The following is an 11,155-nucleotide window of genomic DNA, read 5'->3' as shown; positions in this document are numbered from 1 at the left end:
GTGTGTGCAAGTGTGCAAGGATCCATATGGACATGCGTGCAGGTATGTGCACAAATGTATGTATGCAAGGATCTATATGCACGTGTGTGCAAGTTTGTGCATGTGTGCAAGGACTTGCATGTGTGAGCAACTGCATTTGTGCATGTGTGTGAGTACAGACATGCAAGGGCCCTTGATGCACGCGTGTTCAAGGACCCTTATGCGTGTGTGCGCACAAGTGGATGTGAGGACCCATGACCACGTGTGTGCAAGCATGTGCATGTGTTCACAAGCACACACGTGTTTACAAGCACACACATAACACACACACAAGTATTTACAAGCACATGCACACATGCTAACAAGCACACACCCAATGCACACACGTGTTTACGAGCACACACACACACAATGCCCACAGGTGCCCACCACTGCAAGCGTGTCCCAATAAACTCCCCTGGCTGGTGCCAGTGCCCACGGGTGGGTTTGGGACGTGTGGAGCACAATCCTGCTGGAATCCGGGGGCTTGGCGGCTGCTCCTCGCCGCCGCTTGGGTTTATTTTTAAACCCGTTGGCCCCGAGTGATTCACACGCTGCCTGTTCCCTGTTCCCTGCTCCCCGGCAAGTTTTACACGACCAAAATAGATGTTCTGGAAGGAACGGGCCACCCAGCAAAGCCGTGGCGGGGAAAGCGGGGTCCTTCGGGATCCCGGCCCATCCAAGGGTGGAAACGTCACTGAGCAACCTCCATGATGGTGGTTTTGGGAAGATGCTGGTGCACACACCCTGGGAAATGAGGTCATGGGTGATGTTTAACCTGGATCACAATACTGGGCTTCAGTGGAAGGTGCAATGTTGGGGGGTCCTCCATGAGTATCCCAAGCCCTGAGGGATCTTACACCTCGGCTATTGGGGGAAAGGGAGCGCAGCAAGGCAGAAGGGCAGGTGGAATGAGGGCAGGGAGCTGGGATAGGGTGGCAAAGAGCCTCTCTTGCGGAGCATAATCTGTAGAACAGAGCAACATTCTTGGGAACAGAGCACCATTCCCAAGGCCAGGGTTCTGCTTGCCCCAGCCCTGCTGGCAGCAGCTCCCTGTAGTGACAAAAGCACCCAGCCAATGTACCGTTTTACAGCACACTGGGAAAAAAAAAAAAAAAAAAAGGAAAAAATCCTGACTTTCAAAAATAGGAGGCAGTAATAACTGTTAATTCACTGTTTTTATTTTAAAGTTCAGTCATAAAAGGTTTCTAGCCATAACAGCACATCTCACTTCCTTAAGACCAAGACACACATACAAGAGTCCCAGCCAGTCAGGATTTCTCCCTGAGAGATTTCCTCCTTTCAGCTGAATGCCATTTCTAGCACGGCAATCCCAACCATCAAAGGACAAAAATCACACCTGTCCCAGTTCTATGGGACAGCAGCACCATTGCTTTCTTCTCCAAGGAAAACACCATTGAAACCAACCCCTCTGGATGTAGGAGACCTGGAGCTGAGCTCCTCACCCTGAGAATAACAGAGCAGGAGGAGGACAGGTCAGTTGGCCAAATCCCAGGCAGAGGTGACAGCCTGAAGAGCTGAGCACAGATTTCATCATATCCATGCACCATTCAGCAGATTTGCAAGGGCTCCTCAAAGAGGCTCCAGGGTGACAACTGCTGAGGAGACGCCAGAGGAGGTGGCAGCAGCCAGGGTTTAGGGCAGCAGTAGTGGCTTGCAGGCCTGGCCATCAGAGGAGAGAGGAGAGACAAGGACAGGACCCCATGGCACAATGTGACTGCAGAAGCAAACCCTGGTACAGCAGCAGAAGCTAAGCACAGTTTATCCAGCCAAGCAGGCACCCTGCAAGCTCTGGAGCTGCCAGGATGATTCTTCTCCACCAGCATCTTTGGTACAAGCCCTACCCATCTCCTGCTAACCCTTGCATGGGTCCTAAGCCCCAGATGAGCAGGAATAGGCACCTTTTTCCTTTGGGGTCATTTATTTATAGATTTAAAGAAATAAAAATAGAAAAAGAGGCGAAGAGTGCATGCCGATGCAAAAGAAATATTCATTGCAATGAAGTCAGAGCAGAAAGTGGGGTGGGAAGGGGTCCTTCTGCCCTTTCGGGGGGGAGGACATTCCTCCTGTGTGCACAGAGACGGAGGGCAGTGGGGCTCTCCCTTCAAACCCTGTCAAATTCATGGTCACAGTATCCAATGTAGAGAGGCTGTGCCTGGACACCACGCCTGGGAAGAGAACAGAAGGATGGCATCAAGGAGAGGGCACAGATTTGAGGGCTTCCAGTGGCACAGGGTGGACATGGGTGCCACATTTCAGGTGCCACGAAGGAGGGAGTGGTTTTCATCCTGTGCTTATAAACTCAGTCTTTCGCTCATGTGTGGGAACATGGGGTGAGGACAGGTTTCCTGGGGAAGCTGGTGCTGCAGGAGGAGTGGCAAGAGCTGACAAGTCCCCTCCTTCCTCAGCACAAAGCCCTCTCCTCGCCAGAGCCACCAGCCTACGCCAGCAGCAGGAGCACTCTTCTAGTGCTGCACAAAGCAAGCTCTGCCCACGCACAGGCAGCAGAAAAAACAGGGCTTTCCAGAGGAACAAGGGTCATTTTGCAGCAGGGCAAGCCCTTCTCCCCCACTGCCCTCCCAGGGTTGAGCCCAGAGCAGTGGTCCCAGGATGGTTACCCAAGCAGGGTGCAGCGGAACTCTGCCAGCCGGGTGTATGCGTCTTCCACATCCCTGACAGTCCCATTGCTCCAGAGTCTTTCAGCTACGGCCCCACCTCTTGGCCTTTAAGACAAGGGACAGGCAGTCAGGACAGGGGGGAGCCCAAAAGCTTCTCACGTGAAGCCCTGAACTCTCACACACTTTCCTGACTAGTGTCCTTCCACACACAAAAGCTCCAGAGTACCCCAAGATCTACTCCTGGACACATGTTCACCAGGAGCAGACCAGAATGACAGGACAGACAGGTGTTAAACACAACCTGGTTGCGGCAGCAGGTTGTTACAACCTTGCAAACTCTCATTTCAGCCTCAGTGAAGTTGTTACCAGCACAGAAGTGACAGAGACAGGCACCACGTGCAGACCAAACCCACCAGTTCAGCACATGACACACAGTAGCAAAGAAAAAGGATGCAAGCCCAGCCCCACGCCACCCAAGCGACCTCCCCGTGGCCTCCCTCACCAGAGCCTGGGGGTCAGGTTGGTGACATCCACATATTCACCCCACATGCAGGCCTCACCACCCATCACCAGGGCCTTCTGCTCAGGGCTGCCTGTGGAGGGGACAGCAAAACAGCCAGTTCTGGTGCTACATCTGAGCGCCAAGCCAGCTGCCAATGCAGAAAGGGGACACAAGGAACACACCTTCAAAGCTCAAGGGCTCCACCTTATAGGCTTCTATCCAGTCCTGCCCGTAGGAGATGCGGTTGAGGTACCAGGGAGCAGAGAGCAAAACGTGGTAGCCAGCCCTGGTGATATTGGCCATCTCTTCTAGGTACTGCATGTGGTTATCCTTCCACACGTGGATGATGGTGTCAGGCCTCAGCTGAGGAGCACAGGTGAACACAGGGCAGGGGATCAGTGCTGTGACAGAAGCATCACCTGCTCCCCCAAGCAGAGTGCCCTGGCCCTCCACACCCCCAAAAGGAAGCTGAGGCAGACTTGGGATTGATTTTTGAGCCATTTCCCATCTGGTTTGCAGCTACAACAGAAGGAGGGATAAGGCCATTTGCAGAGTGTCCTGGACATGGTTAAAACCTGCATCCTAGAGGGAGCAGAGCATTGGCAGCACTGACAAAGCCATGATGAGGGCAGCTCACTGGCAGCACCACCGTGAGATCAACCCCAGTCCCATTACAGAGTAACCCCCACAAGCCCCAGTATGTCCCCCCAGAGCACACCAGTGTGCCAGGCTGGGGTGCTGGCACTGTTCACACCAGCACAAGCAGCTCTCACCTTCACATCGTTGTCAAACACTTCCTGCCACACAATATAACCCTTGCCAAGGGAAGAGACGATGTCCAGAAGCCTAGAGTGGAAGAAGTACCAAATTCTGGGTGATCCCACTGATCCCCTCTTCAGTGGTTACATACAGCCAAAGGAGCAGCACAGATACTTCCAACATCCTCAGCAGGATGTGGAGGTGCTTCTGAAGGAGAAGGGGAAGAGCACAGCCCCTTATGGGCTTCTTTCTCCTCAGCCCCAGGCTTTTTTGTGGTCAATCTCCCACTAAAATGTTCCCTTTTGGGGTCAGGGAGACCTGACCAATGGGGATGCTTCTAAAAAGGAGATCTAGTGTCCCCAAGACAGAAGACATTTGAGCTGGTCACACAGTGCAACTGCAGGCCTGGATGCCCTGTCCTTACCTCTGGATGTAGAAAGACTCTAATTTTTTATAATCTTCACCAAAGCCCATCTCCACCATGAAAGCACGGATTTCTGGATTGGATTTCCTGTGCACCAAAGAGAAGGAATAAAACCATCGTAACCTGAGCTCTGGAGTAAGGCTAAGGCATGGTCAAGTCCCTCCCACATTAGTGCAAGGCATGCCCAGGTATTCCAGAGCTGTGGTTGGACCAGCACCAGCAGTTCTCTACATCCAGCATTACCACGAGCACAGAAATCCCAAAAATCCCAAGCACCACCACTACCCTTGGCCTGGGAGAGAGCAAGACACCAAAGATCATGACCAAGAAGCCATGGGCTGGGACTCCAATCCCAAATACTTACCCCCAGTCCCCATCCAGACTGATCTCAGACTCACCAGCACGTGAAATCTACCTCATCGCCACCAAGGTGGAGAAAGAAGTCTGGGAACACAGTGCTGACCTCTTGGAACAAACTGGTCACAAACTGGTAGGTGCTGTTAACAATGGGGTTGATGGGCCCGTAGGCTCCAGAAGGAGTCTTGCCCATATAGCAGGGAGTCAGGAGGCCTGGAGCACCTGATGGTAACAAAAGCAGGATGGTGAGGAAGGGGCAAAGTGTGACCGTGTCATTCTCTACAATGCCCCTCAGCACAGCTCAGGGCCTGTCAGGGGACAGGGAAGGAGGGACAGCCACAGTTCCAGCCGTGACCACACACACGAGGAATTCTAACATGGGCCTCGGCATTTGGAGGCAGGGAAAGGAGAGAAAAAGACGACGCAATGTTTTCCTGGAGCTTCTTGCATTTCTAGACATAGAAGAGGAGATGCAGTCCCTGGAGCAGAGAGCAGTGTGTCAGGACTGGGACACAGCTGAGCAGAGCAAGGAAGCTTGGCCAGCTGCACCCTCAGTTAAACACAAGATCCAATAAGGCACGATGTTAGTTTTGGCAGAGCAGATGTTTCCACAAAAAAAAAAAAAATCACCCAGCCTGGACCCAAGAAAAGACGGAAATGCTTCCCTTCGGATTTTGCTCTAGAAGTTGGACCACTGGGTCCCACATCCCCCAGATAACGGTTTGCTCCTTGTCAAAGCCGGCTTGAAAGACACTGCTGCCGACACCCAGCTTTAAGGGTCCAGATTGCAGCACCCATTCCTGCCCCTGGGACAACTCCAACTCCCCTCAGAGCAGCAGCAGGCAGGGTCTGCTCCTCACCTGGCCCCCAGGAGAGGGTGTGGCCGGGGGTGTCGAACTCAGCGATGACTCTGATGCCACGCAGCCGGGCGTACTCGATCACAGTGCGCACGTCGCTGGCTGTGTACACGTGGGTCATGGCATTGAAGGCCCCCTGGGAACACGGGAAAGATCAGGACCTTGCTCAGGACTAGAGGCAGGGATCTGCTCACCTGAGCTGGGCACCACATGACGATCATTACCTTCTTGCTGAGCTCTGGGAATGTGGAGCTCTCATAGGGGAAAGATGGGTCATCCACAATGTGCCAGTGAAACACATTGAACTTGTTGTAAGCCATGACGTCCTGGGAAGGAACAGGGACAAAGATGAACATGCTACATCCCTTCTGAAAGGTCATCCAGCTTGCCACAGATAGAGGACAAGGTCCTCCAGCTCCAGAAGGACAAGGCAGAGTCCCTAAATGGTCCCCAGGATCCAAGAAGGATTCAGACACCTCTCTCTAAACACAAAAAGCTGCACAGGGCCAGGAATACTTCCGCTGAATAAAATCCCTGTTCTCCCTGCAGCCACCGGTGGAGACCTGGAAGTTTAATTCTGCTTGAGAGTAGCACAGAACCACCACCCACCCTTGCCAGTGTCTTCCCTTGCCTCAGAAACAGCTCAGCCTTGAAGAGTAACCTGGACTGCAGGAATCCAAAATACCTCAGGGTTTTCTTTTTAACAAAGGCAGCTGAGAAATCACCCAAACAAGGGAGATCACTTGTCACAGGGGAAGGGACACACAATTAAACCATCTCATCTCCCAGCACAGGTGCCCTACCAGAGTTTCCAGGATGGCTCTCAGAGGCAGGTAGTGACGAGAGGTGTCCAGCAACAGTCCCCGGTGAGGGAAGCGGGGAAAGTCTACGATTTCTGTCTCATTGATGTAGTACTGCACACAGAACGACATGAGGAAAGCATGAACAGGATGTTGGGCAAACGGCCATTAGCAAGAGACACTGAAGGTCACCATTGTTGGCAGGACAGAGGTGCCCTCATTGCCAAGAGTGCAAACTGTCCAGAAAGAGCTGCAGCACTTCTTTACCCACTCAAAAGGTAGGGATCTGGCTGGATCCATGGATTTCCACTCGGCCCTTGGCAAGGCTGTGCCCACTCATCCCAAGCATCCCAGCGAACCTCAACCTGTCCCTATGGAGGCAGAGACTCTATGGAGAGCTGCCTGCCCCCAGGGGATGAGGCCAGGACTCACCGTGCCATTCTCATCTCTCCCAATAAGCTGGCTGAATGTTTCCAGGCCTGCAGGAAAACACACAGCCCCTTTCTCAGCACAGACACCCCCAAAGGAGCAGTGCTCAATTAACAAAGAAGTCTATGGAAAAAGAGAGGCACCGTGAGACATCCCCACAGGCCCGAGGAGAGAGAGTGGGAATGCCCTGCGGGAAGCACAGCTCACCTCGGAGAGCTCCCCAGACGGTCTCTGCCGAGAGCAGCATGGAGCCTTTGGAGACAGACAGCGTATCTGAAAGACAGCATCAGGGGTGTCCCACACGGCCACCACAGCACTGCGCAGGGCTCAGTGGACCCCGCAGAACTGAATTTTGGCCCTCTCTTGCTGTTTTAAACCTCTCCCCACTGCTTTATCAGCACCCTCAGGAATGTCCCTTCTGCCCTGCCACAGTGTCTCGAGAGCAGGGAATTGGTGCCCTCCCCAAATCCAAGGGTAACCACACAGTGCTACTTCCCAATGACAGGCACAGAAACAGCCACGCTCCCTCCTGCTCCCGACCCCGGCACTTACAGCTCTCCTTGGAGTCCAGGCTGGGAAACCCATCACAGCCTGGAGTGGAAACATAGACGAGAAGCTCGGTGCAGGGTGTTTCCCAGGATGGCTCATTCTCTGCAAAGGACATAGACCATACACATCGACGCCATCCCAGCTTTTTCCCTGCTTCCAAGCCCTCCACCATCCTCCCAGCCCAGCTAGGGATGGAGGCAGAAACAGGCACTGTTCCTGCATCCCAAAACAGACACCACTGTGTTCAGCAGGGGCTAATTTCAACACAGCCAACCAGGAGAACATGAGCTGATCTCAGCCTGTGAGGAAGCCCACAGGGAAGCTTAAAGGAGCCCACAAGAGAGGAAAAACATTAGAATATGGATTAGCAGCAGTCCTCGAGGCTTCCTGGACACCAGCCCTGGCTCTTAAGCTACAGCCATGACTAGTCAAAGCTTCTCCGTAAGGGTGAGGAGCCTCTTGTTTCCAAGCCCTCCCAGCACTGGAAAAAAGTACAAGCCCAAGAGCTCTGCCCCACCCAAACTTCTTGGAAAAGGGCAAAGAAAACCTCTTAAAAAGAGTTTCTGCTAAACTGGGTTGAATTTGGTGCAATCAAAAGGTCTCACCCAGCTCAGAAAAGCTCCCAAACGACTACACCTTCTGCAGAGCAGGTCCCAGGTGTAGCAGCCAGAGAAAAGAACCCAGCCACATTTAGACCTCAAGTAGGAGCTCTGGGCACACTTCCTTAACTGAAAAGCACTTCCAAGGATGCACAAGCCTGATTCCCCACTTGAGTCACTCCCCCAGCCCAAAAGAATATTCAACCTTCGCTGGGACGCAACAGACTTACAACAGTCAGCTGCCAGAAGGAGCATGGGGTAGCAGGGCGGGACCCTGCTCATCCAGCCAAGCTCCATGCCTACACCCCTACACTACAGCACCCTCAGGAACAGCCAATGCCCAATGTGGTCACTGAAAATAAAGGGCTTGGCTCTGAATGAGCCAAGAGCACCAAGAAGTTTCCAGAGAGACTGTGGCACTTTTTCCAGAGAAATGCAGAAAGCCCCTGCTCCACAGCTCACAGAAATCCCGTTTCTCCATGAAGGGATGACGAAACCTCTGCGGAGAGAAAGAAAACAGCTTGAAGCCAGCCCTGTTTTGAGCTTTCCTCCCGGTTGCAGACAAGCTGGTAGCCAAGGCAACCTCACAGATGTGCAAGCAGCACAGCAAGACCTGCTCCCTCCGCTCAGGAAGGCGGCAGTTCACCGCGAACAGCCGCTCTAAGGCCTGGGAACACTCATCCTGCTGAGGAACCTCGACAGAATTGGTGCCACCACCACACACCACGTTTGAACCCGCTTGGTGAGGCACTTCCCAACCCAAACACAGCATCCTAGGCCAAGGTGCAGACAGGCACCACCGCCACCACACCTGCAAGGCAGCGCAGACAGAAAACGGTTTCTGCCATTTATTTCCTCTATTAATAGAAATTATTTCCTTTCATCCAGGGTTTCCACTGCCTGTTCTTACTAACCACCCATGCGGAAAAAAAAAAAAGACCAAAACAAAATGAAGGCAAAGAGGGGAAAAAAGGCCTTAAAATAATTTGTGCAGTTTGAGCATCATAAAGCAGGGCATATGGAAAGTGATGAGTGTGAGCTGGATCTTGTGATCACAATGTTGCTCCAAGTGATTTGATGGTCACATTTCCCCTCTGAGTGGAACAGGAGAGTGTGAATAATTAGATCAGCTGTTTTTAGTTCCTAGCAGCAAAAGAGAACCAAGAGGAGTCTTTCTGGCTCCCAAATCAAAATTTATTTCTACTGCTACTCACAAGAGTTGAAGAAATAAAATAAGCCAAAGGGTTCTCTATTTCAAACCTGCTTTTTTCAAAGTATGATATACTCAAGACAAAGCCAGGCAGCTTCCAACACCGCCACTCTTCTCTGCTTTGATCAGCAGCAACAGAGTTCACACTGACATTTAAAACACTTGGGAGCAGAGTTACTATCTCTTTTTGATGAATGAAGTGCTTCATATTCCCTGGATATAGCACTTCAGGCTGCAGCAGACCCACGCAGCTACTGAGCATCCCTGCACGTCAGCTCCACAGCCAAGAGATTTCCTGCAGCTCATTCCAGACAAGCAATGGGCACTACCATGAAGAAGTCTGGGTTCAAGAAACCTTCAGAGCCTGTCCCAAAGCAAACCTGGACTCTCAAAGCCTTTGGCTTTCTTCATTTTATCCTACAATTCCAGGATTAATCCAGCAGCTAATCTCTCCCTGGCAGAAAAGCCATGCTGCCTTGGGACTTTCAGCAGCCCCACTTTGGCAGAAGTGCCCAGGGCAAAAGTATGTACTTGGGAAGAACACACACAACGCAGCAAGTCTTTCCTTCCAAGTCAAGACCTCACACAGGACACTGAGAGCTGCTAGGAATGCGAACAGCCAAGACTTAGCAGTAAGCCTGAAGCAGGAATGGTTGCAAGACCAGGAGTAGCTCTCCCTGCAGCCACAAGGAAGCGAATTGAAGCAATGGCGAGCTGTAGCACTATCTGGAGGAACGAAAAAACGAGATGGAGGAAACCCTTGATAGCGAGAGCCTAAATCCTGGCGGGAAGACAACTAGCGCTGTGCCAGACTCGATTAGATTTCTTCTACACCTGCCACAGGCATTGCGCTCCAAAACCCAACCCATCGCTGCCCGTGCCACCAGGCTCCATCCAAGCCACAACTCCCACCCCACCTGCCGCCGCAGAACTGCGGGGAGGCAGACGGCCACCAAACCCCGCGGCTGGACCCCCGAATTAGCGAGGGTGTGGGGGGCTGTTAAGCTCAAAGCCACGGAGAGAAGCGTCAGCGCCCGCCGCGGCCCTCACCGGTGGCACGGCCGAAGAGCAGCGGCCAGTACCGCTGGAAGGCGGCGTCCAGCACGGCGCAGCCCGGCCCCACGGCCGAGCCGCCCGCCGCGGCGAAGCGGAACCGGCGGGCCGGCACCGGGCAGCGGCCGCCGCCGGGCGGGGAGCTCTGGACTTGGGGCTGCGGCCACACGGCCCCCGCCGGACCCGGCAGCAGCGCCGGCAGCAGCAGCAGCAGCCGGAGGAGCGACAGCTGCAGCGCCCGGGCCGCCGCCATGTCGCGCCCGAGCCTGAGGGAGGCGGCACCGCCCGCCAGCGGGGGGCCGGGCGGCCGCGAAATGGCAGCTCGGGCCCGCCCTCACGGCACCCCCCGCGCTGCCCCCTCGCCTCACAGCCTCCCCCAGTAGTTCACAGTCGCCTCGATCTTTTCTATTAATGGCCCCGCACCCCTCCGGCTCCGCACCGAAGGTAACTTCTGCCGCAGCCCCTCAGGCTTTACAGCCCGCCCCCCGCCATGCTTTCTGCCGTCAGGGAGCCTCAGCAGCCTGCCTCGGGGTTTGAGGAGATTAATGGTTTAAAACACGTATTTCACCCGTGCTGCTTTCGTGAAATCGTGTAGCGTTTCGGGTGGGAAGGGATCTTAAGGACCATTTAATTCCAACCCCTGCCATGAGAAGAGACACCTTCCTCCATCCCACATTGCTCCAAGCCCTGTGTCCAACCGGACCTTGGACGCTTCCAGGGATCCAGGGCAGCCACAGCTTTTCTGGGCAACCCGTGCCAGGGCCTCGCCACCCTCATAACAAATAAATTCTTCCTTATATCTAACCTAAGCAGACCCTCTTTCTTAAAAGCACTTCTTGCCTGTGCTTTGGATCCACCTTGGGTTTGGGCATCTTCTGTTGGTACTGAGTATTTTTATGAGCAATACTGTATATAAATCACCCTTTGCACAGGTTTCCAAGGATATTTTATATGTGTGG

The 11,155-nt window shown here is 53.5% G+C and overlaps 1 protein-coding gene across 2 annotated transcripts; it reads right to left on the bottom strand.

The window, feature by feature from the left end:
- Positions 1-1,177: 1,177 nt before the first annotated feature.
- On the bottom strand, positions 1,178-10,450 carry HEXA (hexosaminidase subunit alpha). 2 transcript variants are annotated; one of them, XM_066196411.1, is made up of 14 exons: positions 10,194-10,450; positions 7,338-7,436; positions 6,993-7,058; positions 6,789-6,835; positions 6,360-6,470; positions 5,781-5,882; positions 5,560-5,692; positions 4,741-4,921; positions 4,343-4,429; positions 3,933-4,005; positions 3,342-3,522; positions 3,160-3,250; positions 2,658-2,762; positions 1,178-2,207 (listed from the first exon to the last, which is right to left on the bottom strand). In XM_066196411.1, exons 1-14 carry the CDS (start codon positions 10,447-10,449, stop codon positions 2,144-2,146), a joined length of 1,596 nt encoding a protein of 531 aa, XP_066052508.1. In that variant the 5' UTR covers position 10,450; the 3' UTR covers positions 1,178-2,143. The 2 variants fall into 2 exon arrangements, with proteins under 2 accessions (XP_066052508.1, XP_066052509.1); XM_066196412.1 differs by lacking the exons at positions 1,178-2,207; positions 3,160-3,250 and having other exon boundaries at positions 2,663-2,762.
- Positions 10,451-11,155: the final 705 nt, after the last annotated feature.

This window comes from Chamaea fasciata, unplaced genomic scaffold, assembly GCF_029207755.1.
Source record: "Chamaea fasciata isolate MVZ Bird 193981 ecotype frontalis unplaced genomic scaffold, bChaFas1.0.hap1 SCAF_14, whole genome shotgun sequence".
NCBI classification, from domain to species: Eukaryota; Metazoa; Chordata; class Aves; order Passeriformes; family Sylviidae; genus Chamaea; species Chamaea fasciata.
The sequence above is the reverse complement of the archived record's forward strand: the minus strand, read 5'-3'. Positions and strand labels throughout refer to the sequence as shown.

Bases quoted from the DNA above. Each gene is read 5' to 3' on its own strand.
- HEXA (XM_066196411.1), bottom strand. From the start codon at position 10,449: ATGGCGGCGGCCCGGGCGCTGCAGCTGTCGCTCCTCCGGCTGCTGCTG. The intron at 7,059-7,337 runs GTAAGTGCCGGG...GCTGTCTTTCAG, and splicing joins CCTGGACTCCAAGGAGAGCT to ATACGCTGTCTGTCTCCAAA. The intron at 2,763-3,159 runs GTGAGGGAGGCC...CTTGTCTTAAAG, and splicing joins AACCTGACCCCCAGGCTCTG to GCCAAGAGGTGGGGCCGTAG.